General features: G+C 41.2%; 2 protein-coding genes and 1 non-coding gene across 4 annotated transcripts; all 3 read left to right on the top strand.

Moving 5' to 3' along the window:
• Nucleotides 1-15: 15 nt before the first annotated feature.
• rab42a (RAB42, member RAS oncogene family a) lies at nt 16-9,831 on the top strand. Its single transcript, XM_032536264.1, has 2 exons — nt 16-353; nt 3,752-9,831. Exons 1-2 carry the CDS (start codon nt 139-141, stop codon nt 4,191-4,193), a joined length of 657 nt encoding a protein of 218 aa, XP_032392155.1. The 5' UTR covers nt 16-138; the 3' UTR covers nt 4,194-9,831.
• Nucleotides 9,832-11,049: 1,218 nt separating this feature from the next.
• Nucleotides 11,050-11,183, top strand: LOC116702233 (U11 spliceosomal RNA). The gene has a single exon (XR_004335109.1). It is a non-coding gene; the product is annotated as a U11 spliceosomal RNA (small nuclear RNA).
• Nucleotides 11,184-11,734: 551 nt separating this feature from the next.
• gmeb1 (glucocorticoid modulatory element binding protein 1) lies at nt 11,735-26,362 on the top strand. Of its 2 annotated transcripts, none has more exons than XM_032536231.1 (10): nt 11,735-11,853; nt 13,572-13,764; nt 14,999-15,051; nt 15,458-15,573; nt 17,563-17,666; nt 19,945-20,093; nt 21,146-21,271; nt 21,406-21,543; nt 21,841-21,963; nt 23,545-26,362. In XM_032536231.1, exons 2-10 carry the CDS (start codon nt 13,637-13,639, stop codon nt 24,396-24,398), a joined length of 1,791 nt encoding a protein of 596 aa, XP_032392122.1. In that variant the 5' UTR covers nt 11,735-11,853; nt 13,572-13,636; the 3' UTR covers nt 24,399-26,362. The 2 variants fall into 2 exon arrangements, with proteins under 2 accessions (XP_032392122.1, XP_032392121.1); XM_032536230.1 differs by having other exon boundaries at nt 21,826-21,963.
• The last annotated feature ends 1,567 nt before the right edge of the window (nt 26,363-27,929 follow it).

Below are 27,929 nucleotides of genomic sequence, written 5' to 3'. Positions count from 1 at the left end.
ACATGATTGCTGCGGTCGCTGTGCTGCGCGTCTCTTCCTGAGCAGAAGGCAAGGCAGCAGCAGCCGGGGCTGCATGTAAACACACCACGCAGGGCTTTGTTTCACACACTCTGCTGGTATCCCCCATCTAGTCATGCCATGGATATTTTGTGGCAATACCAGTTCCGAATCATTTTACTCGGGGATTCGACGGTGGGGAAGTCGTCGTTGCTGAAACGCTTCACGGACGGAATTTACAGTGATGTTGCGGATCCCACGGTCGGGGTAGATTTTTACGCCCGCTCGCTCGATATCGAGCCCGGGGTGAAAATAAAGCTTCAGCTCTGGGACACGGCCGGCCAGGAACGATTCAGGTACGAGACAGAACAAGTGGAGCTAACCGTAAATGGCCCTGAATTGAAGGCAACGACCATTCCACGCCGCGTGGATGTGTCATTAAATCACGGAGAGGCCTTTGGTTCGCTGTCGTGTTTTTGGCTGCTTTTGTGAAATGAAAACCCTTAAATTAAATAAAGGCTATTGCCTCTGTCATTGTGATGTAATGAAGCGAGTGTGGACAGTGTAGAAAAGGGTCAAGAGATTATATGGGCTAGGCAACAAGGCCTCGATCTTATGATGCCCTGGCCTCCAGAAACACCCAGATAAATCGAGTTGCATCATAGCGTTCATTCACGGATGATGGGCAGCCTCTTCATATTTAGGCCCCTGTTGGATTCCCTGAGATACTGACTCATGCGGTCTCCAGGGCAACACAAGGATGTCAACTCTTTACTAAAATCTAGTTTTTTGCATTCATCTGCCCTGTTGCTTGTTGTGTTTAATGTGTCCCTGCTGTCATGGATCATTTCCTTTTAAAGCAGATCTCTGTGTGGAGGAAGCAGCTCCACTCTCAGATCTGCTTGCTCCTTTGAAGGTAGATCTTCAGAGGGGGTTTTCCTTCAGGCTTCACCACTCGTTCTCTTCTGTCTGTGAGAAGTGTTTGTTAAATCCATCAGCAATTTTTAAACCACCAAGGGCAAAGCCCTACATGGATCTTTGCAAGGCAGGGGGTCTCAAGGATCCCATGTCTACTGGCTTGTTTGGGGTGATTTAATTCATTTTAATTACATTTAGCCCAATCATTCCCATTGCAACTACTACACTATGAGGCCCTGTCTTGTAAAGGTATACCCTGTGTCAAAATCTTCTTTCAATACCTTTATTATTTCATCTATAGTGTTCATGCATAGTGCACATACTGTACATGAATACATTTACATTTGCACATTCAAACTGACACACAGCCGACCGTATATACCGGCATAGCAGTAGTCTCCTAGTGGGTTTTAGGGCTGCTAGGTAAGATATAATAAGGCTGCTGTTTTCTGTCATGCAGTGTACACTGTAGCAGGTGGGTGAAGAATACACACAGAAAACTTAGATAATGCACAAAAAGTGGAACTACTTACACACAGAAAACTTAGTTAATGCGCAAAAGGTGGAACTACTTCAGTTCAGTCACTTTATTATCCCAAATGGGAAACTTGATATGCAGTCAGGGGTGAAATTTAACAAGAAAGACATTCAGACAACATACAAATAGTCAAGACAACAATACAAAGACATGAGTACAAAAAGGTTTCCTACTACACACAACACAATTTATCACCACTGGAGAAATCTCTAAAAAAATTCTACATTACATACGCAAATTAAAGCGTAACGCTCGCCAAAATGCAACCGAGGGTCTTTTTGAGAATGTACCAAAGTCAAAGTTTCATTTAAAAGCATATGTAGGACGGAAACGCCACTTTTAAGATTCCCCGTTACGTTTTTCGATCAAATGGCCTTTTGAATGGGAGTGCTATGGGCTGGGACACTACTATGATAGCATCAAAATCACTATTTTTAAACCACTAAGAAGGTTCAAAACAACATGAAACTTTGCTCCAAGTATCACCAGGGGCCCCACACATGGACTCTAGCATTGAGAACATTGTTTGTGTTCACACAGTTTACTAAAAAGAAAGGTTTTAACAACTCACTGTAGCAAGACATCTTTGGCGTCACAACTGACATCAAACTTTATCGATGATGGTTCCCAAATACTTATACTGTTCAACAAACTCAGTTCCAGTTCCTTTAATGAACGAATGAATGAATGATGGTGGGAGGGATACTTACCTTGAAATCAATGACGACCTCCTTAGATGTTGTGGCATTTAATTGGAGAAAGGCCTCATCGCTTTGGAACATGGACATTCAAACATTAATAATTCTTGCAAAGCAGTGGATAATCAAATTATTCTCAGGTGTGATTTTGAGTAAATTCTCGCTGATGTAAGTACAATGAAGGAGAATATGGATCTTATCAGATTTGTAGGCTTGTGACGGATAGAGTGACAGACTCTGGGGCTGGGACTTGACTGCTGTGAGACGCGACTTACTTAAGACTTGGCTCCCTAAATACTTGACTTGAGATTTCAACAAAACGGTAAGCCTCAGTTTTGACCTTGTAAAATTCCAGAACAATAAAAATAGATAGGACAGGGCAGTTGTGGAAGAAGTATTCAGACCCTTTACTAAAAGTGAGAGTACTAATAACACACTGTAAAAATACACTCTGTTACAACTAAACGTCCTGCATTGAAAATGTTACTCAAGTAAAAGTATGTATCATCGGGAAAATGTACTTAAAGTATTAAATGTAAAACTACTCAATGCAAAGAAATACTATGCTCCTTGGAAAACAAAATGAGTACTAGTACCAAAACAGTTAGTTGAGCTGAGCAGAGCTGTAACATGCCATTAGTTTTACACTGAATTGTCTAGAATGATTTGCAATTGGAAACATGTTTCTTGTCAGTGTTAATAAAAGATTCTCAATTATACAGTATTTTTGTGGGTTGAGTGTGCGGTCTCTCTACCACAAACACTAATGCTGTGTCTCAAATTGTGCACTTGCTATTTTGAGTTCATAGTGCATTCACACTGACAAAGTATGGCCAAATGCAGTACACTATGAGTACCCATATGCTGCACTCAAAACAGTTTAAAGGTTGAGTGTATAATGCTAGGGCTGGGCAATATAGAGAAAATCAAATATCACAATATTCTTAACTAAGTACCTCGATGTTGATATTGCAGCAATATTGTATGTCTATTGGTGCTTTAACAAAATGTTATTTACACAATGAGATTTTTGAAATTTTTTGAAATATTCTCCAGAAATGGTTTAATGATTTAGTGGGTGGAAGCAAATAATAGAACAGCTAGAACAGTCTGGTATGTTCAGAAAATGACATCACTTTATTGTGATGCAGCTTGTAAAACCAGGAAAAGACAACGCTTACCATATTATGATACATCCAAAATTTAAGAAGATATCTAGTCTTATATCGCGATATGTTGATACAACATCGATATATTGCCCAGCCCTACCAGGGACTACACTTCTCAAAGGTCGCCATCTTTGCCACTTGATACTCCTTTACTGATTGATACTCTATATCACTTGAGCCTGGTCTCAACTGACTTGAGAACTGCTTTGACAAGACCCCAGGCTAGGCTTACTTGTGTTAACTGACTTGAGACTTTCTCCAAAAGGTTTACTAACTCTGGATCTTACATAAAGTCGGGATAGTGGAAAGCCTTTTGCTTGCAGGTCCAAGTTGTGTGTTCCTCAGAGCTGTCCCAACATGTTGAGAAGTGTTAAATCAAAAATCATTTTGCCTTGAATTACTAACACGTTGTCAATCTATCCACCCTCCAGGTCCATCACAACATCATACTACCGTAACTCCGTGGGCGGTCTTCTGGTCTTTGATCTCACCAATCGCAAGACCTTTGACCATGTGAGGGAGTGGCACAAGGAGGTGAGTGAGCACATCCTGCCCCACCACATGGTCTACATCCTCATCGGCCACAAGAGCGACCTCAACAAGGACCGCAAGGTGAGCCGGGATGAGGCGGAGCAGCTGGCGGCCGAGATGGGCATCCGATACGTGGAGACGTCGGCCAAGTGCAACAGCAATGTGGACCGGGCCTTCGAGCTGCTGACCAGAGACATCTACGAGCTGATGAAGATGGGGGAGATTGTCACCCGCGACGGCTGGGACGGTGTGAAGAGTGGCCTCACTGCCAAGGTGCTCTACCCGGCCGACGACGATGAGGAACTACCTACGGCGGTCGCTGAAAAGGGCTGCCACTGCTGACTGTGAATTCCCCGCGTCCAAACACTGACCCCCCCCCCCCCCCCCCCCCCCCCCGTCACACCGAGAGCTCTGCTCGTCTCACAGCTTACCATCGAAACCAAGTCACTCAGGCTCAGCACCCTGCGGTATCACCATCCCATCACGTCCTCACCTTGTGCTCTGTGCCCTCTCTCTTTGTGGGATCTTCTGACAACCAGGGTTCTTTTTTAAGGGGGGGGGAGGATTGTACATCCTCATGCGTATCTTATAGGCAACATTGTATCTCTAAATCCATGTGGTGTATAGCATGAGCTGAGTTGTTTTTGGCCTTGGCCTGGGTTTGTAAAAACAGAGAAAGTGTGCAGAGGGGATCAGGTCTTGGGGCTTAGAGCCCTCGAGTTAATGGACTCCACTGAAGATACGATACATTTCATACAGCACTATTGTAGGTTTCTATCTGTCAACGTTTGTGCAATGCTTTGCCTGCAATCTTTTGTGACTGTAATAATGTAAATATAGTGAAATCCATAGAAAAAGGTGACAAGAGCCAAAAGTTTACTGTAAGCTATTTAAAGGCAGGGTTGGTAATGTTGAAAAGCTAGCAAGATTTGAAAGTACGTCTAGTCAGGGCTCGGTCTAACCCCTCCCCCTGCCCTCGGGGCTCCGTCCAACCCCTCCCCCTGACCTTGTTGGCTCGTCCAACCCTCCCCCTGCTTCGGGCTCCGTCCAACCCCCCCCTGACCTTGTGGCTCCGTCCAACCCCTCCCCCTGCCCTCGGGGCTCCGTCCAACCCCTCCCCTTGCCCTCGGGGCTTCGTCCAACCCCTCCCCGACCTTGGGGCTCGTCAAACCCTCCCCCTGCCCTCGGGGCTCCTGCCCTGGGCCTCCATCCAAGCCCTCCCCCCGCCCTCGGTGCTCCGTCTTAACCCCTCCCCCTGCCCTCAGTGTTCCATCTAACCCCTCCCCCTGCCCTCAGGGCTCTGTCCAACCCCTCCCCCTGCCCTCGGTGCTCCGCCTAATCCCTCCCACTGCCCTCGGGGCTCCAACCCACACACAGATGTGCACTTGCACCGCTGCTTCAGTGCAGAGCGAAGAAAGGAACGCAATTTTACTTAATGCCTCCTTCACCAGTAAGCAAACAGCTAATATTATCATACCGACTGATAAAAAAAAAAAAACATGACTGCTGTTAGCAATGTGGCTACGCGCATTGAGCTCAGGCTCGCACATGGAAGGGGTAGAGTATGAGCAGCGGGGCAAGGAGACATTTCATTGGACCGTGAGGCAGTGATTGGTGGGAGTTTTTACAGGATTACAGCAGCTACAGATGACCAATCTTTTTCGCTCTTTTTCCAGGGCACATAAGTTATTTATTGCTGTCAGGGTGTTAAGACCATTTCAAACAATGTATAAAAAAAGTGTATTTTCGGAAATAGTTACCAACCCTGCCTTTACCTGCTAGTGTGAAAAGACACAGTGCACTCTACAGTAAGTGTCACCATGTTAAATCAGTGTGTTCCTTCTGCTACTGTAAGCTGTATGTGCACTCGCGCCAAACTGACTTAAACCTCTGATCACTCTGTAAATAGATGAATACGTTTTTCTAAAGAAATATAAAATTATTTCTAGTTAAGGTGTATAAATAAAGTTCAATGTATTTAGGGTAGGTGGTCATATTTAGGTATTTGTATGGCATAAACAGGAGCAAGACATTGAGTGTGTTATCTCTCAGTCATCAGACCTTTAATGATGTCCTCAGCAGTAGCAAAGATGTGTTTGACTTAGAACAAACAGTTGTTTATTTTGTTCAAAGCTTAATTCACAAAAATAATATTCCATTCAAGCATGAGCTGAGGACGAATGCCAACTCATTGAACCCAACGGTGCAGATATCTGTGCTGATTGTGTGGGCCTATACTCCATGCAGTGTTCCAGTGGGGTCAGAAGGAAATTTTGGTTCAGGTCTGGAAAAAAGTCAGGCTTCCAAGTAGAAAACCTTGGCAACATGTATCAACCCTGAGAGGAAACATTGTCATTGCAGCATATATTGCACAATGTAATTAGCACACATTTTTACATGTTTTTACAGCCCTCCAAACCCACTACAGTTTAGGATATAGTTTTAGCAAAAGACATTTCCTGCCTGACAAAATGCTGGATTGGCTCTGTGCAGGGCCTTAAAGGAATAGTTAGATCAGAATTTGGATATCCATCTTAGACATGGGATGTGTATTAATCCTCTCATCTAACTTTCTCAAAGGAAGCATATAAGTGAGTGTTTCCCAAAATGTTGAATGGTGTCCTTAAAAGCTATCATCAAAATGCCTGTTCTGACTTGTAAAACTCTGACTGAAGTGATTGCCTGCATCCACTGGCTTTTAAGGCCAGGATTGTTGTTAAAGGGCGAGTCCATTGTTCTTTTTTGTTTATTTTTTATGTTTTTAATATTATTTTGTAGCTCCCAAATAGTGTTACTTATGTTTTCAAATCCAACATTCCTATTTTTTGGTATTATTATTCCCAAGCCCTTCTAAAAACGAATGCCGTTGTGGTTTCTGTCTGATGGCTTGCTTCAGTAGCCTACAGTATGGTAGGCCAACAGTACAGGACAGTGTAGTAGGCCAACAGTACAGGACAGTGTAGTATGTCAACAGTACAGTACAGTGTAGTAGGCCAACAGTACAGGACAGTGTAGTAGGCCAACAGTACAGGACAGTGTAGTAGGCCAACAGTACGGACAGTGTAGTAGGCCAACAGTACAGGACAGTGTAGTAGGCCAACAGTACAGTACAGTGTAGTATGTCAACAGTACAGTACAGTGTAGTAGGCCAACAGTACAGTACAGTGTAGTAGGCCAACAGTACAGTACAGTGTAGTAGGCCAACAGTACAGTACAGTGTAGTAGGCCAACAGTACAGTACAGTGTAGTAGGCCAACAGTACAGGACAGTGTAGTAGGCCAACAGTACAGTACAGTGTAGTAGGCCAACAGTACAGGACAGTGTAGTAGGCCAACAGTACAGTAAAGTAGGTGTACAGTATAGTTTAGTAGGCCTATACTATACATACTATACAGTATACTGTACAGTATAGTAGGCTTACAGTAGGCTACAGTAGGCCTATAGTAGGCCCTCAGTAAAGTACAGTATAGTAGGCTAGGTGTACAGTACAGTAGGTATACAGAACAGCACAGTATAGTAGGCCTACAGCACAGTATAGTAGGCCTACAGTAGAGTATAGTAGGCCTACAGTAAAGTACAGTGTAGTAGGCCTATAGTAGAGTATAGTAGGCCTACAGTAAAGTACAGTATAGTAGGCCTACAGTAGAGTATAGTAGGCCTACAGTAAAGTACAGTGTAGTAGGCCTACAGTAAAGTACAGTACAGCGGGCTTACAGAACAGTTCAGTATAGTAGGCCTACTGTGTAGTACAGTATAGTAGCCTACAGTAAGTCGGGTGGTGTTCTGCACGGCGGCCTCGTGTTTTTGGAGAAACAGACAGGATGCCACGTTAATCTCCGTCTTTTTAAATGTCCGCTATTTTTAGAATATTTTCACCGTTTTACGATGCCGTCAGACAGCTCTTTCCGACGGGAAACAGAAACCGTTATCTATGCTCTCTTCAAATCCCCCAGACTTATTTGATAAAAAGAGCAATTGTGACTTCGCTGGTGCTAGCGTTCACATTCATAACCTAATTGATTTGCTTTCTGCGGTAACCCACGTCACTGCTTTTTGCTCAGGCAAATTTTAAAGCTGCTTTTAAAGTTGCAGAACTTATTTGTTCACTAAGAATTGTTGACATACCATACATAACTTAAGCTTTTACATGGGTAAGAGTTCTTGGGATTTACCGCCTTGTGACACTAATAATCCCAGCTGTAATGGAGCCTCGGGGGGACGTGGAAAAGTAAAGTTTGGAAACTACATACTGAAGACTACGCTACCCTCCGCCCCTTCCCCCCCTTCCCCCCTTCATCTTTAAGCAGCATCGTGTAAAAACACACTGTAAACTGCAGGAGATTATGCATTCTGGAGTTTTTACTTTGCATTCATGTAACTAATTTGACCTTTTTTATATCCGTGACTTGTTAAAGATATATGGGTGATCCAGAAATTCTACATTAATACACCAGCACCATCCCTTTATTTTTACTTGTCTCTACACATTCAAGCTGTATGCTTCCTTGTAAACTACCCGCTGTTATAGCAAGGTTTAAATACAGTATGCTACAGTGTGTACACTGTATACGTTTTTGTTCCTCTGACAATCAGATGTTAACATTTCATGTGCTTGACCCAGATGAGGACTTCATCACATGCCCCTGCCACATGCCTTGAAATCTAGTTATGAACATTCATTTCACCATTTGACAACCAGTCTGTGTTTAATACTACAACTACCTTTCTCACGTTTGTCTCTTGTCAGAACAGGGTTAGATCGCATGATATTGTTGTTAATACTGTGCTGTTAGCAAACTGATCTCCATCGAGCCTGATTCCCATTCCTAAGCACTGCACATCAGAAGGGCCCGCCGCGCTCCACCGTAGGAAAATGGCCGCCGCCGAGCGTTGGAAAGCGCTGGTTAAAGGGCAACACTGGAAAGACACCAAGAAGAAAAAGGCTTTTTAAAAGACTGAAATTGCTAAGTTATCATTAACTATTACTAGACACTTGATACACAATGATATAAGCCCATGGTTAAAAAGATTGAATACAATGGGCTAATCATAGAGTTTACAACAGCATTTGTAATCCAACAAACAGTGACCATCATGTGTAACAACCATGACAAAGATTATGACCACAATCAAACTTCAGTCCGGTCTCCCTCGTAATGGAATCTTAAAGCAAAGTAGTTCAACGTTTTGGGAAACACATGTATTTGCTTTCTTTCTGAGAATTAACTGAGAAGATTTGAACCACTCAGTAAGTAGGCCTACAGAACTGGAGCCAAGAGGCGATTAGCTTAGCTTAGCGCACAAACTGGAAGCAGGGGGGACAGCTAGCCTGGATCGGTCTAAATTTCAAAATACGCCCATCAACACCCCTAAAACTCATAAATTAACACAATGTATCATGTTTGTTTAAGGTAAATATGACAGAAATATTGGACGGATGGTTTAAATGTTCATCAGAAAATGGAGCCAGCTGGTAACCCCCAGTAAATTCTGCCTGTGTTCTGTTTGTGTACAGGTTAAACTGACAAGATACAGTGAGTAGTGAGCTTTAGAGGTGTTGGTATTGGTATTTCTGAACTTTTTACCGAGCCAAATAGCTGTTTAACTCTGTTTTCTGTCTCTATGCTAAGCTGGGCTAACTGAATCTTGGCTCCATGTAGCTGCATATGTAACACACATGTTATTTATATCAATTTCTTCACATCTCAGAAAGAAAATGGGTAAGTGAATTTCCCAAAATGTTGAAATATGCCTTTAATGGTGGTGGGCTTTTAATGTTGTCCACAGGAATGATCAAACCAACCCACTGATAGGGCTTCTGAACCAGAAAACCCCCGCAGCTGTAAAGCCTGCAAGATGGTACAGAGTAGTTCAGCTCTTGATCCCCATGGTCACATTACACAGCTTTACTGAATACATGGTTATTTTATACATCATATATAAGAGATATGCCTATTATTTGATGTGATTTTATTGATTGTTATAAAATAATAAAATAAAATAAATATATGTTCAATGAGTAATGTTTGGACTTGAAGTTTGTGGGGGTTTTTAACTAGGGATTGGCGCCCTCTTCTGACAGATTGATACAAGATTATCGTGACCTAGATTGGTTATTCGGATATATTAATGGTCATAAAGATTTGGACATGGCCTTGTCATTACCTATGGTTATTACGGGGACCAAACCAAGACTACCATGCTAAATTTTATGAGTTACATTAGTCATGATTAGATTGTTGCTGATAGTGAGATATTGCTGATCAGGTCCAATTGGAAGACAAGAAATCAAACAAAAATGAAATACATAGTTGTTATTAGCTGTATGTGTTATAGAAATTAAATGTGTTTCATACATCTGGTGACAGTGTAGCCTGAATCAAGTCTATTATGTATGCTTATATTTGAAGATTTTTTACTTTAATTGTACTTTAACATGATATTAAGTATTTTTTTGCTCGTATTCAAGGTTGTATCTGGGAATTTTCCCAACACAAAACGGGATTTATATTTATAGATTACGCATTGTCTATGGGCTGTGAAGGCTATTTCTGACATTATTTTACACAAAACAATTTTAAATTTGACAACAAATGAGAAATATAATAACGGATTTTGATATTTCTCCCACAAATTAGAACATTTTAATTTTAAATCGAAGGGGTGGGTGGCCTACTCCTTGTTTATTTCAATTTACAACCTCAGTATTTTAAAATGCCTGGTAGAGAGAGCAGCCCCATTTACAGAAAACATCTGTCATGATGGATTCATTTTCATTTTGAACCAAATCTCCGTCAAACCACATCAAACATTTCCAAGGCTTTTTTTCTTCTTCTAGGTGCTCCTCGATTTTACCCATGGATGGATTAATTAAACATTTTCCCACATTAGTTCAATGCAACGTGAGATTGAAGTGCGCATTTCAACCAATGGAAGACAACAATTTTAGGTAGCCTCGCCCGTTTTTTACCCACCATGCTCTTCGGTGGTCAAACGTGCATGTTTAAATGTGCTTACATCCCGACGACATAATTGTCAATACTAACAACTATTAAATAATAGTAATTGTTTTCAAACACAATTATTTTGCAAGTCACCATAAAACACTCATAGACAGAGGTCATTTTACATTTATTAAACCTCTGAGTGAGGAACATGTTGCTAGTATCTAGGATGTGGGACGTTCAAAGGTCTCGTTAAAAAGGGCTTCTGCAGTGAATTGTACAGGAGGGGTGGGGAATACCACTCCTCTTGCGGAATCGCCATCAAGAGATTTCGGAAGCACAATTTTTAAAATAGGGGCTGCTAGTGATCGTTCGTCCTGGCGCCCCGTCTCATCATGTTAAAAAAATAAATTATGACCAAAGACATGGAAGAGCCAGCTCTATAGCATCAACCTTTACACGGGGAATCACTTCATTTGACCTATTTAGATCATATATTTTAATTGTGACGATAACTTTCCTAATGAGCTAAACTAAGCTCAGCTAACGCGGTAAGAGCTAACTCTTACCACGTTAAGCAGTTACGACCACTTAGCTTTGTTGCATGTATGCATGATGTTGAAAATAAACATAAATAATTCACATTTAAACGAGCACGCTAAATGTTTCACCTCGCCATAGGTTAACGGTTTAATTTCGGAACTTTGAAGCTATAACTACTCTGCTCTATGCTTCAGTTTTCCAAATGTTATACGATGGGATACACTACACACACGGATACAAGCAGGATATGCATAACGTGCGAGATATACCATAGTAAATAAAGCATATACAAATAGAAGGTTTCACCAAATATGAAATACTCTTCACTCTCTTAAATATAATAATGCAACTTTAGCCACAGTCAGTAAAGTTAGTTACAGTCGAATTTTGACAGGGTTTACAAGAGCGTGATAAACAAGGCGAGCGCTATTCAGCAGGAAGTCAAGCCATATCAGCGAAGTGCGCATGCGCCGCAGCTCCCTTCAATCTAGGGCTGCGTTTCTCTTCATAAAACGGTAAGGACAAGCATTTTTTTTACTATGTGATTTAAAATATACTTGGCTGTAAAATATCAGCCGCTCTTACGACACTAGCGGTAGTTTTAGCCGGGGATTTCGGGTATATTGCGGATGGGGTTCAGCCAGCCAGGCTCGTACAGAATGGAGGGGCAACGCCGCCGCCGTGCCGTTGTTTGCTGTACGTGCCGCCGCACAGGGAGACGTCATTTTGAGGGGGAGCGGAGAGTTAAAATGCAGAGTTACGAAGGGACGTACGGTTCAGAGACAAGCTGCACGTAACCGTCACACTGTAAATGCAAAGCTTTACCCGCCTCGGACAGTAAAGTTCACCATATTGTCCAGATTACCACATAATAAATTACGCCCTTGCGTTAGCCATAATGGCTACCGCCGAGCCTAGTCTGAGAGGCTGTGTGGATCTCAACAGTGAAAAGCAGCCAGCTGCCCACGGCGGTCGTGATAACCCACTTAACTTTGGCACATAGGAGTATTTTATCTGCAGCCAAACGGATGGATTTAGCTCCAGCATAACTGTGAATGGTCTACCAAGCCCACGTCAGTTAGCATCTTCCTAAATGCTACAAAATCCGGTTTCTATTCCCAAATGTGCGAGGGGAACCACACTAACGTTACCGTTATATTTTGCTAAAAAATCTGACAGTTTAAAAAAGTTTGACTGTATTGACAATTTGGATAGCTAACAGTGCAAGGTTTATGGTAATTTACCTGCCGATATGGTCTTTGATTAATGCAACATTAGCACTCCACAAAGCAGTTGGTTAAATAATAATAATAACCTAACTGTATAGTTAGCTAATGTTAATTAATAATTATAACGTTAAATTCTTTGTAAAGTGGCCACAGGCGCGAATACATTTAGCTAGTGGTTGAACCATACAAAATGTTATTGAAACAAGTATGGTTAGCTTTGTACAAATTAGTAAATAACGTTACCTTATATTTGATTGAAATTGATTAATTCGTACATTTTAACATATGACAAGTGGTTGCTACTGTTTCTCAGAACATTAACATTAAAATGATAAATTTCTAAATGAAGTTTGGTTAATGGTTTTCTTCATGTAGCTGAGGGAAAGCGAAATCTAGCTAACAGCTCCTACAGAAGATTGTTAACGCTACGTTTTATTTCAGCTGCCCTTACCGTTACATGCTTAGCTATAAGCACCGTTTAATAGTATGTCTACACTTGGGTTAAAAAGGTCCGTTAACTAGAACTTTGCCTAACCTTAGCTAACGTAACGTTGACTAGCTAAAGTTAACAAGCTATCCTAATGCTAGGCTAATAAAACTAGGTTTGGGGTTATGAAATCCTGTTGCAAATTTGCCTGCCGTCACAAAAGAACCCGAGACATATATGGGCTCCATATCATCTTTCATGGTATATTTTTTTTATGTATTAATTCTTTGAACAGCTCTTACAGAAGTTTGTTTTACGTTATTTTAACTGCCCTTAACACTATGCTTAGCTACATGTAACGGTAACAATAATACATCTACACTTGGGTTAAAAAGGTCAGTTAACTAGCTAAAGTTAACCAGTTATCCTAATGCTAGGCTATTAAAACTAGATTTGGGGTTCTGAAATCCAGCTATTTCCTGGTGCAACTTGTGCCTACCATCACACAAGAACCGGAGAAATATATGGGCTTGATATCATCTTTCATGGTATATTTTATGTACTCATTCTTTTTCAGATGAACAAACTCCTTGATAGCTTTTGTATGAAAGCACCCCCCCTCTCTAGACTACTCTGAGTGCGATGGCGACCACCGACGAGGTCACAGTGTCGATGGCGGAGGTGGTGATGGTGAAGGGGGATAGTGAAGGAGACCCAGATGACCCCAATAAGACTCAGGTCATCCTCCAGCTCCAGCCAATCCCCACTGGGTATGTACTGAAGCCAGCTGTACCCTAGTCTATATTGACAATGTTTCATTTTCGGGATAGTTTAGGTGCTGCTGGAAATTACGCCAGATTTCCCTCATTTTGGCCGGATGTCCCTTACCTTGTTCTTTTTTTGTGTTGGCATTCTAAACACTGGTGGATTTATGAGGACTATAGTTAACTGTAGGGGTGGGAATCACCCGAGGCTTCACAATACAATATCATCCCTTTACTTATGTCACAATACAATATTATTGCGTTTTCAGCCCACAATTTAGCCTCCCTCAAGTGTATTGTAATACAGTGAAGGTGAAATACTTTACCTTATTTGAACATTTACTTTTTGGTCCTGCACCAACAACTACATGGATGTGCACAACATTGTGTTTTTTTATTTAAACATATTGCAGTATTCTGCGAAAAATTGCAATTTATTACCTTTTTTTCCAATTTCATTTCCCGATCTCAAATTATGTCCCAAAAAGGAAACTTTGTCAACATCTGTTTTATCTAAAAAGATAAATATCAAAGTTTGTTCATCTCACATAATTTTTGTTGCTGCAAAATGGGATTGTCAAGCAGACAAACTGACCAACACATATATATTAATAGATCAATACTTGGCGTCTGTGTATCCATACAGTAATGTCATGGGAAATATCGCATTACCATGCTGTATTGATTTTTTTCCCCCCACCCCTAGTTAACTGCAAGGTAAATCCCAAATATATTTTAAGAGATCCAGACAGCTACCCAGACTATCTAACCAATCTGAGTTTTCTGTTGCGCGACTAAAACTACTTTTGAAAATACACGTTCCATCAAAAAAAAAGTTCCTTCTGGAGGCTATTTTGCAGAGGCATCATTGCTCTGTCCAGCACTTAGCGCCGCCCAAGACGATTGTACTTGGTATAAAAAAAAAAGCCAATTAACCAGAGCACTTTTTTTCTCCCATCCCAGAATGCTGTGTGGCCTAGCCAGACCTTCCTTTACAGCGCTGTGGAGAAAGGTCTGGCAAGAGACAAGGTGTACCCTAACTAAGACTAAAATTACAGTTCATTTCACTTCAAGACAATGTACAGCAACAGGGACAGCCGCGGGGACGCTCGATGATCAGCCACCATTGATTACAGTGGGACGGAGAGTGCTTTGCCTAAGTAGATACCTTGCTACAAGATAGTTATAATCTGTACTACCAAGAAGAAATGTGATAAAATGCCAACTGCTTTCTTTACAGAGATGAATCTGCTGAAACAGATGCAGCTGTCATGACTGTTGAAGCACATCCAGGTAAGAGATTATCAGAATAATATTTGGACAACTTAAACATTTTAGCGATGCTTGCACTTTGCACATTACAGTAGGGTTGTAACTAATGATTAGATTCATTGGCGATTTATCTGTTGATTATTTTATCGATTAATGGCTGTTGGATTAATCTGTGTTTTCCAAAGTCAAAGACATCCTCAAATGCATTGTTTTGTCTACAACTTAAAGATATTCAGTTAACTGTCACAGAGGAGGAAAGAAACTAGAAAACATTAAAATTTAAGAAGCTGCAATCAGAGATTTTCTCAATCGATTATATATACAGTATATATCGATTAGCCAATAATCTTCGCAGCTTTACATTACAAAAACATGTTTTCCTCTGGCGTTCTCACTTGTAAATGTTTTTATCTTTTTAATCATTTAGAACAAACTGATGGAGAGGACGTTGAAATTGGCTGTCCCATAACATGTGGCGAGAGCAAAGCTGTGTTGCTAGTGAAGAAATTTGTATGCCCAGGAATCAATGTAAAGTGTGTCAAGGTTGGTATTCATCATGGTTTTTAAAGGGACAGTTAAAAATAAAAATCCATAATGTTCCTCTTACCTGTAGTGTTATTTATCAATCTAGATTAGTTTTGGTGTGAGTTGCCCAACGTTGGAGATTAACTTGGTTTGAGATGCTCCATTGGCACAAAAGCATACATTTGAAAAACTCAACAGCAATGTCTTTTTCCTGCAATCATGACACAGTTACTTAAGCTAACCTGAGCTGTGTCATGGATTAGTTTGTGTATTTTTTGGCGTTTTAAACACTATAAGCTGAGTACCATTTAGTTCCTTTATATTGGAGATAAGGCGGACATCTCTACTGCTGGTATCTCCAACACTGGACAACGCACACTAAAGCAATATATATTGATGAATAGCACAAACAGAAAAAAAATAAATAAATTACATTTTGGGGTGAACTGTTACTTTAAGTCTACATTGAAGCAAAATGGCAACTGCAGCAGGGTTTCACTATTGGTCTTCAATTGCTTATCCATGTGCTACTATATAAGGCATATAGACTCTGGGCCCTATCTTACACCCGGCACAGCAGCACAAAGCCCAACGCAAGTGTCTTTGCTAGTTTAAGACCAACGCTTTTCCGTCTAGGTCACACTTCATTTAAATACTAAATGCACCTGCACCCATCTTTGCGTCCATGGGCGTGCGGGTCTCACAGGGAGGTGTGCTCAGGTGAATTCTTGGTGTATTGCTATCTTGAGGCAGCAGGAAATTATAGTATATTTCACAGCAGTAGCATATGGTATCCACTTCAAACACAAGGGTAGATTTACTTTCTCATCATTCATTACTCACTGCTGCCCAACACTTGACTGACTCCCACAGCCTCTAACACTGTATGTAGTGCACATTTCTACACCACATAACATCCCCTCAGCATGGTATTAAAACAGATACCGCTGGGATTTTAAAATGCCAAACCACAAAGCTCTCGCACTCTGCTTTTGCTATTGCATCGCCATTTATTTACAGAAACAACAAAACGATGGCTTTCTTTGAATAAATGGTGATGCTATAGCAAGGGCAGGTTGCAGGATTATTTTCCTCTGTTCAAAGTTGATGATATTCTCCAACACACCTGCACAGAAGAATTTTTGGATGTGCGAGTTGTTTCTGCGAAAAAAAAAGCCAAAGCATGCCTGTAACTTTAGACCAGTATAAGCAAAGCAATATCGGACATATAAAGTACACTATGTATGCTGTTTTATCATATCTGCTGTAGCCTTTACAGTCAATCAATCAATCAATCAATCCGACTTTATTTGTGTAACACTTTTCATACGTATAAAATTTAACACAAAGTGCTTCACAGGAACTGCACAAAGCAATAAGTGGCTTTGAAATTAATAAAACGCTCAGTAATAACAGCATTTACACCAATTAAAAACAGGAGCTGAGGAAACGTTATGCTAAATCAATAGTTACAGACGTAACTACGGTTCTATGAATCCTGGATGAACGCCAGAGTTCTTGGAGTTCTTGCGTACCCGCAAGAAGACTCTGTAGGAATGAGCCCAGGGATAACGCCGGAACTTAATACCTTGGCCCGGGTCACCCCGAGGTCACAGGTGACTTTGTTGATATAAATACTCAATCCGCGCAAGCACAATACAGAATATATTCAGTGTTAAACATGGCCTCTGGCGGTCAGTAAGGATGAAATAGAACTCATCTTTTCACAGAGAGGAAACACCAAAGGCAGGATTAGAAATAGATGAAAACTCCAACTTGGTATTTACCAACATATACACCAAGATGTAAAACAGGCTCAAATGCATGGATTAATAGACAGATACATGTACATAGAAACATAAATAAAGCTCAATTAATTATAGATTAAGGAAGGTCTTTAGTTTGCTTTCAAAGTATCAGCATTCTCCGCTGCCCACAGGCCATTGCACTCAGTGTGGTTTCCTGATTAATTCTCTCTCTCTCTCTCTTTCTCTCTCTCTCCACTAGTATGAAGACCAACTGATCAGCCCCAAGCAGTTTGTGCACATGTCTGGGAAAGCCACTCTGAAAGACTGGAAGAGAGCCATCCGGATGGGTGGAGTCATGCTAAGGTGAGGGGACTTATATTTTGATTAGTGAGCCCAAAGGCCATATTTCAATTTACTGAATTGTGGTTGCTTGCACTACACAACATCATAATGCATCACAGTCTGCATGCAAACTCCTACATATGTTCTGTGAGCAGAGATGTTACTCATCCAACACAAATAGAATATCCAAAACGATGACAAGATCCAATATTGCGTGTAGCTTTACATGAGTGAACCAACCAGACATCATTCCATCACTGCTGAGTTGTAATGACTCTGGGCTTTTTATCAAACCTCTTGTGTCTCTTTGACTGATGGAAATGTTCAGTGTCTAATACACAGGGAGTATTCTGGGGGGGGGGGGGAATGTACCATATCACTTAGGCCAATCTCCGTGCGAGACGAGACTCCTTTCTCTGCTGCTGCTGCTGCTCTTTGCTACGCCTCTGTTGATGTTTTTAGAAAGCAGCTACAGACGCAGCTTTATAGTCAGGCGTTTGACAGGGCCGCTCCATTATGGAAAAAAATCATAATCACAATTGTTTTAGTCGGTATCGAAATTGCGATTATTTAACACAATGACTCATTGACTAGTGGAAAGATGTTGCATTCATTGAAATAGTGAAACAGTTCAACAAATCTACATTGAAAATAACTCAAACCTTAATAACTGGGAGCCTTTTCTTTCATTCTGAACACATGACAAAATAAGAGTTGACTTGAAATGTACTGTGCAAAATAATTGTTTTTCTCGATTACATTTTTTTGTGATTGTTAGGAGCTGAAATCATGATCAAAATTCGAACAATTGCACAGCCTTAGCGTTTCACTAGCCACATTGTTGATTGTATTACAATGAGTTTTATGTTACTTGCCTTTGTGATTTTTGTTGGGTATGGATGATTTGATTTGGATTTATTAGGATCCCTATTAGCTGATGCATAACCAGAGCTACTCTTCCTGGGATCACGACTAGAGCCCGACCGATAAAGGATTTTTAAGGGCAATACCGATACAAATATTTGGTTATTTAAAAATCAGATATTACGATATATTGGTCGATATATATATATATATATATATATATATATATATATATATATAAAAATTTAAGTCCAGAAAAGCGTTACAAAACAAACAGATTTTCCTAACGTTAGTTATTTGTAGTTATTTATGAGTTCTCACTAAAATAATGTAATAATAATTTGTTATCAGAGCAGAGGAACATCAAAACATATTAAAGTTCTGATAAATAAAATGTATAAAAATACAAACTTAAGATATGAAACTTAAAGAAACGTTGTAGAGTGCCGACTGGTGGACAAACTGTGCAACGCCAACACTCATAACATGGTTGACCGTCCGTTTTTATTTTATCTTTGAAATATTCAAACATCAGAATAATTCATTAATTTGTCATGATAAATGATTCTGATGAATGAATATTTAAAAAAAAAAAAGACTGTCTGTGATGAGTGCTACTGTATATAAATCAACTTCACTTCACTAGGTTTATGGTGATAAGATGTTTCTTTTAATAATAATAATAATAATTCTTTCATTTAGAAATATACTGCACTGCTTGCGTTGCGGAATGCTTGTATTATTTTTGCTTTTTTTTCCTCCTCTGAATATTCCTACAACTTTATTTTATGGCACGTGAGTCACCCATGTTGGTTAATTCAGAACCGGACTTGGGGAGACAGATCCTTCTCAGCTGCTGCACCCCCCCCCCCCCCCCCCCCCCCCCCCCCCCCCCCCCCCCCCCCCCCCTCTGGAGCACCCTCCCTGACCACATCGAACAGTCAAGCACCCTACTGTCATTCAAACAGGCCCTCAAAACTCACCTCTTCCAACTTGCTTTTTCCTGTTAACAGACTTTACCTGTTTTTCCCTCTTTTTCTTTGCCCTCCTCTCCTGCTTTACCTGTGCTTATCCATGCACCTATATGTCATCCTTTTTTCTTTTAGTCTGTCAAAAAATAAATATAATATTTTTATTAAAACAGGGCCACACAAAATCTGTAGACGTAGAAATCCGCAGAACTTTCCGCAGATTTTAAACAAATTTAAAAAATAAAACTCCGAATGTTACATCGCTCAGTCAAGGAGAAAAACAGTCTGCTAAATTCAGTCCATTCTTTTTATTCTGGATCACTGCTGAAAATATAAAACAAAATCTGCAGATTCAAGTTTGGGACTGATGTATAAAGCATGTAGATGTGTTGGCAGTACTGATGGGATCAAACGTTCTTTGTCTCTCCCATTTACTAACTTTAACTTGGATTTCTGCTCTCCAGAAAAATGATGGATTCGGGTCAGCTTGACTTCTACCAGCACAGCACACTGTGCACCAACACCTGTCGCAGCACAAAGTTCGACCTATTAATTAACAACACGCGGTTCCCTCCTGACGGCTCCGGGCTGACCACGCCCACATCCTCTCAAGGTGAGCACACACCAAAGTCAGGGCTTTACCTATGCCACAGTATTTTGGCTTCATGAATTTGGTGTCAGATTATGTCATATTGTATGAGTAAGAAAACTAAACATGTTTTTTAGCAGATGTACGGTACTGAATGGAAGTCAAATGTAAGTCAGATGTAAAATGTACAACAACAAAAAAAATTACTCAATTTGTCGTAAAACTGGTATAATGAAAAATATGTAATTAGAAAGACTATATGCAAGCAAAACTGGATGTGTAGACAGAAGTGCAGTAGGTTCAAACTTGCCGTTTCATTGAGACTCCTCCTGCTGCAATTTTTTGGGTCTGAATGCCCCGTAATAGTACGTGTCCATTGTCAGCGTATTTTCCCCTCTTCCTATTCATCTCTATGGTAGCAGCTGTGCAATGCATTCTGGTAGCACTGCGGGGACTTTGGAGAAGCAGGGCGTTGAGTCGCCCACTCTTCATATGCATAAAGTTGAATCCAACTAACTTTATGCAAATGAGGAGCGGCCGCCCCTCCCTTTTTAAACTGACCTTTGTTGATTGGAATTGAAGACAGATTCAGCAACTGCGTGGCCCATTTCTCTGTAAAAATGTCTTCAGAAACACATTTCAGTGAACTATGTTCGTGAAATACGAGATTGTATTCCGGTCGAGCCACCATTATGGTCGGTTTTGGAATATCGGGAGCAGCCGGCCCCACCTGATGCGTTCGTCCAATCAGCTGCAGATAACGCGGTTGTTAGAAGGTGAAGACGGTTTTCTTTGCTTGTCAGTGGAGAGACACTGGTGACAAGCCCACTAGCGTGCAATGCTGGGAAGCGGGGGCAATCCCATCTGTGAAAACAACTCATTTATGGACATGTACCATAAGAGATGCTCTGACACTCAAGTCGTAGAGTCAGCTGGCAAAAGTTTGCTGTATGTTTTTAATGTACCAAACAACCATATTCACATGATCTCAGTTCTTCATTGCTGTGCTTTTTGGTCACACATTAGACCAGGTCTCTGTTCCTAGCATAATACCTGCTCTCTTGTGTAAATTGCAGCTCAGGTGGTCCTGGGTAATGGTGGCACAGCGGGCGAGGACAGAGCAGAAGTTCTGAGTGCAAAGATGGACTGGATTTCAAGCTCGCTGGAGGCTGCGGACAGAAAGGAATCGAATGAGATCTCAGGTCACAGAGCGCACACATCCTATTTCAGACGATTAATTTCAACACAGTGATAGCTTTAGCTGGCAATCATGCACACACAGACACAGGGCACAGCGGCAACTGAGACTTGCGTGTGTTGTCTGTTCTGTCCACAGAGGACACGCTGAACTTCTGGAAGGGTATCGCCGATGTGGGTTTGCTGGGTGAAGTGGTGACCAACATCAGCACGGAGCTGCTGGAGCTGCTGAACGGCGTGCAGCAACGCAGGGAGCCAGCTGGCTTACAGGACACAGGTACGGAACAACGCTAAAGCATAATCCAAACAGACCATTATATAGGAGTTAGGGCTCGCTCCCAGGTCCATGAACCAGAAACAAAATGGAAAGAGAGAACAAATTCAGCTGCCGACGGATGGAAAAAACCAACACCAGAAAGCTTTTTTAGAAGGGCTACTGTTGGTATTGTGTAACAATATTGACTGTAAATGTAATGATTCCTTGTTTACAACAGCTGAATTTGTTCCTCCTTTCTGACTGACCAAGTGACCCTTTGATTGATTGCCGCACTGATCCCAGATTCCTGTCTGGTAGAGGTGGCGGTGCTCAGCAACCTTGCCCAAGTGTTCGGCCTGCTCGACTCGGTCAAGAAGACACTGGAGAAGACGAGGCAGCAGATGGATCCCAGCCAGGAGCACACCCTCAGCACGCTCACCAGTGAGTACAGAACGAAAGCAGAAGCTGCCTCACTGATTCTCCTAACCCTCATGTTGTCCTCGGGTCAGACTGACCCATTTTTCCTATATTAATGTTGTTTTTAACTACCCAATTGTAATCACCCAAAATAACATGATTGATGCCACACAACGCTCCTTGGCAAGTACAAATCTCTTCTTTCATTAATTTTGGGGTGTCATATTCAATTTTATAGCATTTGACAAAAAAATTGAAGTGGTTTTGAAATCGTATTGATTAAAAGTTGACATATTCCAGTCTGTGATTATACAACATCAACATACATTTCTTTAATTTTAGTCTAAATAATTCCTAATTTCTCTTTTTCTAAGTTAAACATTAGGTATAATTTCCTATAAATGAGGTTTATTGATCATAAATTCCAAAAATAACTATAAAACTAAGGTAATAAAAGTGTTACCTAGTGTTGAACATTTTGAAGAAAAGACAAACATTGAAAAAAGGGTCAAAAGTGATGAAAAAGGGACAAAAAAAGTAAGAAAAAGTTAAAAACATTGATAAAAAGTGTCAACAAAAGTGATTTTCAATTTTGATGGTACGACAACACAAGGGTTAAAAGGGATAGTTTGAATTATTTTTTAAAGTGAGTTGTATGAGGTACTAATCCATTAGTCGGTGTACTGCTGTGCATGTGGGCAGCAGCTAAATGCATTTTAGCCACCTGGAAAAAAATGTCAGTTTAAGTGTTTTCTATATTTAGAATATTATTACCATTTTACCAGCCCTTTTTGACAGGGAACTGAAGCTGTTATATCCGTCTATGCTCTCTTCAAAGCCACCAGACTCCTTTGACAAAAACAATCATTTTAGCTGGCAGAACACAAGAGTTGCTGGTCTACCTCTGCGTCTATCACTTAGTTTGTTTGTTATTGTGTGACGTTTGGTTTTTTAAAAGTTAGTTGTTCGCACTGACGCACTTCTTTGCCACTTGGTATACAAATGACAATGTTCATGTTTCACCTGTTATAGTCTTGCATCACCTCATCCACATTAATTAGACTAACAACTGTCATCCACAGATCGCAGGTGAGAGCGATGTTCACTATTAGGTCCTTTTTTCTTGGTGTGATGAAACAATGCCATTCTGTTTGAAAACCCAGAAATAAAGAGGATAACATTTCAGTACAAATTAAATTATACATTTTTATTTTTGATTATTTATTAAGTTAATAAATTGAGTAAAATCCCATTCATTATTGCCTTGGATTGGCAGTTGAATCATCAGTACAAAAGATGAACAACACCGTCATATCCTGATAAAATATCTGGTTCTTTGATTAAAAAGGCAAATGACCAGAAATGACGATGCAGGACTTTACTATACAAATAAAGGAAACAAACCCAAACCTGTGTAGTCAGCTGTTTGTGTGAGTGTGTTATGTTACCACAGTGATTGATGACATTTTAATGTAGTCAATATTGTGTATGTTTTGCGATCAGACATTTGCTGGCTTAAGTATGCCCATCATTTTAGATAAATGTTGATATCAAATATCAAGAAGAAGAAACTGACTTGAGTCCTGTGTTGTGTGCTTTGTGTAGACCTGGAGGTGCAGCTGGAAGAACAGAGGAAGCAGCAGCAGGTGCAAGCTCTGCTGTCCTGCCCGCAGCCCGCCAAAAACAAAACTCCCACGAAGCGGCAGACCAAGCGACCGCGTCTCCAGAGGCCTGCATCCACCACCACCCTCGTGACCTCGTCCATCAACCAGCAGGCCGCCCTGCAGCCCCAGCAGTTCACCGTGCTCTCCCCCATCTCACTGTCCTCGGTGGGCCAGCCGTTTACCATGGGAAGCCTGCCCATCGCCTCCCTGGCCCAGTCCTCCAACACGGTCACCCTGCTCCCCGCCGGCTCGCAGCTCTTCACCCGCTACATGGTGACGGCCGGAGACGGAAAAGGGGACACCATCACCTTGCACCCGTCCTCGGGCCTCACACTGGTGGGCACCACCATGCAGGACTCAAGCCAGCTGGGCACCATGGTGAGCCCCATAGAGCTGCTTCACCTGAGCCAGCAGGCCGGCGGCGGCGAGATGGTGCCCATAGAAGGCCAGGTGATGGATGGCACCATGCTGGTGCAGCAGGAGGTGATGCAGAGCGAGGCGGAGGCCGGCCAGGAGCACACGGTCATCGAGATCAACCCGGCTCCCATGGAGCAGGCGGTGGGAGTGATGGAGCTGCAGCTGAGCGAAGAGTCGGGCAGAGACGGGGCTGCTATGATGGTCCAGAGTGCAATGGAGGTGACCATGGCTGCAGCTGGGGAGGAGACACAGTGCCAAATGCAGGAAGCACAGACTGGGGGAGTCCAGGGGCTGCAGCTGGACGCCAGCGGACAGTTGTCAGGGGTACAGATAGTTGTAATAGAAGAAAACACTCAGGAAGAAAACACGGTCAAATAAAACACACCTCCTATTTTACCCAGCAGAGCAGGTATGGACTCGTACGACGCAATCACAGACTTGTCAAAGTATAAATACACAGAATTTCCAAATCCACAAATTGCCTTGGCCTAAGACCAAGCTCTAGGGGTAGCCATTTTTCCGTGTGTGTGTGTGTGTGTGTGTGTGTGTGTGTGTGTGTGTGTGTGTGTGTGTGTGTGTGTGTGTGTGTGTGTGTGTGTGTGTGTGTGTGTGTGTGTGTGTGTGTGTGTGTGTGTGTGTGTGTGTGTGTGTGTGTGTGTGTGTGTGTGTGCGCTCTTCTCAACTTCTTGATTTTCATTGAAACAAAAAAGACATCGCAACAAGGAATCTACAGGATGCTTCTGTTTGTTTTGTATTTAAAGTGTTATTCTTGGTTTATTACAACTTAGGTCAAATACTTGTAATTTTGGCTATGATTTCTAGCTGTAATTATAACTTTGTATTCTCCAAGTTAAATACTGAGACATGAGAATATGTCAATATTTCAATATTTTTGACAGAAGTCAAACGAGGCCCGACACCTGAGTAGTCAGACAATCAGGTTAGCCACACCTAAAGTATCTGTTTTCCTATACAATGATGGATTGTTACTGATATTTGGGGTGTGCTAACTTTCACTGTTCCCTACAAATAAAACGGGAGTGGATCAGACTTTCCCTAAACACGATCCCTAGACCCGTACCAGGTCCGTTTGCTACCATGCCATGAGGAAACAAAATGATGGCAAAAAAAGCTATATGGTAAAATTTCAGGCTATTTTTGCGAACCTATGGATTTTGATCTTTAATATGTCGTTCAACACCCACTTAGCTCGATGTAATCACTCGATCTGTGAATGCTGTGCTCACATTACTGTAGCTCCAAACTAGCTAACATTTAGGACAAATATTATTTGTTTTAAAAGAGCTGTACAGTTTCCTCGGCCTGATGTCTAACCTTTTTTTTTGGTCACAAAATTGCTTCACAATTTCTTTGTCAATATAAAAATGATCAGTAGTTCTGTCTCTGTTTACAAGCCGTCAGATCCTCTGTCTGCATGTGTTTCTTGCCCCATGGGACTTCGTTGAAGAGATGTCGCTGTGTCCTCCGGTCTCAGCAATAACAGCGGTCAGTACAATGTCATCAAAAAGCAACAGAAACAATGGCCAAAATGACAACAAAAAAAATACCTCTGTTGTAATAATCTGGAATTATCCTTCAAGCCTCCAAGAACAACCCGAGGACAAGGGAATGCACTGCAACTGTAAAGTCTTAATGGTGCTGATGGACACTGACTCAGTAGCAGCGGGCTGCAAGTCCCAGCCCTCTACTGTTGATCAGACTTATTACCAGTTAACAGTGTTTGCTGTCACTTCAGGCTGGGATTAATTGCACTGTTGTGTCGTAGTGTTGCATCCAAGCTGTCATATTTTTTGCACTGTGTGGCGTCCTTACAGGACTACAGGAAGATGATCGCAACAATGCCGGCTCTCCCAAGATTTGAGTGTTGTTTTTTTATGTGCATAGTGAAATGGACTCAACTGCTCCTCTCACTGGATTTGCATTGCTTATGCACTTATTCTCTCAGTGGTTTCTTACTGCCTGTTTTCATTCACAAACTTCATTTATTTTTTACTGTGTTCATCTAAGTTTTTTTCTCAGTATGATAGATAGTGTGAGCTACTGGGCTGATTGTGTAAGTCAATATGTATATATATATGAAAAAAAAACATGTATACCTAAATGTCAAACTTGGTATACCTGTATTTTAGTGTCATTTATTAGAACTGAAGAGTCAGGCCTCTCTGTTTAAGTTCCAACATGGATTAATTTATGCTCCCGCCTGTAATTTACATCAACAAAGACTTGTGCACTACCAATAATTTAATTTAACAAATGAAGGTATTTGCATACTGACTTTGTAATGTGTTTTAATATCCGATTAAAACAGAAAACAAAACAAACGTGAGTGGTTGTTTCAGTGTTTTACCACCAGAGAGTGCTGTGTGCTCACTCCACCACGGGGCTGAAAATGGAGATGAGTGTTAATACACGGTGGAAAATAGTCTGCTGCTGTAATCTCTGACTCCTCCATGTGTCAGGTTCATTGCAGTATACAGTGTAATCTGCACCGTCATGGGTGCTGTCCGTGATGGGCAGGTTTCTCTGGAGGCTGAGCCCTGCTGACAGGGCACCAGGGCTCGCTGGTAATTACATTTCCCTCTTCTTGTAGCCCCAAATAGTCCCGGACAGCCTGTAGTGTGTGTGAGGGGACGGGCAAGAGGATTTTGGTTATACAAGCACAAAAACAGGCACATGCACAAACCGAAGGGCTGAAATAGACGCCTAGATAAGTGGTTCCAAACTTTTTTGGTCTGGGATCCCCCCACAGCCCTGTCAGATGAACTCATGTACCCCCTTCATAAATTCCAAATGTATAACGCCATTTAATGTACAAAGGTGGAAATTGTTATAATTGAACACTCAATATTAAAGTTGGTCAGCAATCATGTTACTACTAGCCCACTACAACTGGAGTGAAGCTGAATGTTTCAACCATTTATCCATTAACGTTACTTTTAGCTAACTATTTCAACTAATTCTGTTAACATTACTTTTAGCTAACTGTTTGAGCCATTTATTCATTAACATTACTTTTAGTTAACTGTTTGAGCCATTTATCCATTGACATTCCTTTTAGCTTACTATTTCAACAATGTATCCATTAACGTTACATTAGCTTACTATTTCAACCATTTATCCATTAACATTACTTTTAGCTTACTATTTCAACCACTTATCCATTAACGTTACGTTAGCTTAGTATTTCAACCATTTTTCCATTAACGTTACTTTGGTTTCTCTTTCAACCATGTATCCATTAATGTTACTTTTAGTTAAGTATACAAACCATTTATCCATTAATGTTAGCCCTTAGCCCTTACCCTGTAGCCGTGATAAATTAGCATGACGCTAATGCTAAGCTACCTGTTCAGGAGGAAAGTAGCCAACTCTGCGTCCTTTAGGGCCCTAAGCTATCGCCATCTTTCAAATACCTCTCCACTATTTACCCGGGGTTTGTTACGTTTCTGGTCACGCCACTGTTAGAAACAGTTAGGGTAGCATCTATCTCCATTGATCCTGTTGGTTTACTGCCTTCATGGCTGTTCTAACGTTACAGTTGTAGCGTGCTGGGTTTACGTTTTTACAAGTAAATCTGGCAACTCGGCCTGCCTGTCAAACTGGACCGTTGATAACACACAGGCCAAAACACAAAGAGAAATTCCGTCACGGAACGGAAATTTTAAAAGGAGAATACTTGCATTAGCATTTTTGTCAGAAACGAGTCTTTCAACTTAGCATGCTTCCTTAATAGCTGATGACACATGGGGGTAATTTTGGGATTTATTACAGTAAATATATTAGATATTGAACCTTTAATGTTACTTTTAGCTAACCATTGAAAACATTTATCCATTATTTTTGGCTAACCTTTCGAACTGCTTAGTCATTAGTTTTAGTTACCTGCAC

Source organism: Etheostoma spectabile, chromosome 14, assembly GCF_008692095.1.
Source record: "Etheostoma spectabile isolate EspeVRDwgs_2016 chromosome 14, UIUC_Espe_1.0, whole genome shotgun sequence".
NCBI classification, from domain to species: domain Eukaryota; kingdom Metazoa; phylum Chordata; class Actinopteri; order Perciformes; family Percidae; genus Etheostoma; species Etheostoma spectabile.
The sequence above is the reverse complement of the archived record's forward strand: the minus strand, read 5'-3'. Positions and strand labels throughout refer to the sequence as shown.

Excerpts from the sequence above, each read along its gene's own strand:
- gmeb1 (XM_032536230.1), top strand. The coding sequence starts at position 13,637 with ATGGCGACCACCGACGAGGTCACAGTGTCGATGGCGGAGGTGGTGATG. Across the intron at positions 21,272-21,405 it reads GGAATCGAATGAGATCTCAG|AGGACACGCTGAACTTCTGG; the intron begins GTCACAGAGCGC and ends TTCTGTCCACAG. Across the intron at positions 21,544-21,825 it reads AGCTGGCTTACAGGACACAG|ATTCCTGTCTGGTAGAGGTG; the intron begins GTACGGAACAAC and ends CACTGATCCCAG.
- rab42a (XM_032536264.1), top strand. The coding sequence starts at position 139 with ATGGATATTTTGTGGCAATACCAGTTCCGAATCATTTTACTCGGGGAT. Across the intron at positions 354-3,751 it reads GCCGGCCAGGAACGATTCAG|GTCCATCACAACATCATACT; the intron begins GTACGAGACAGA and ends TCCACCCTCCAG.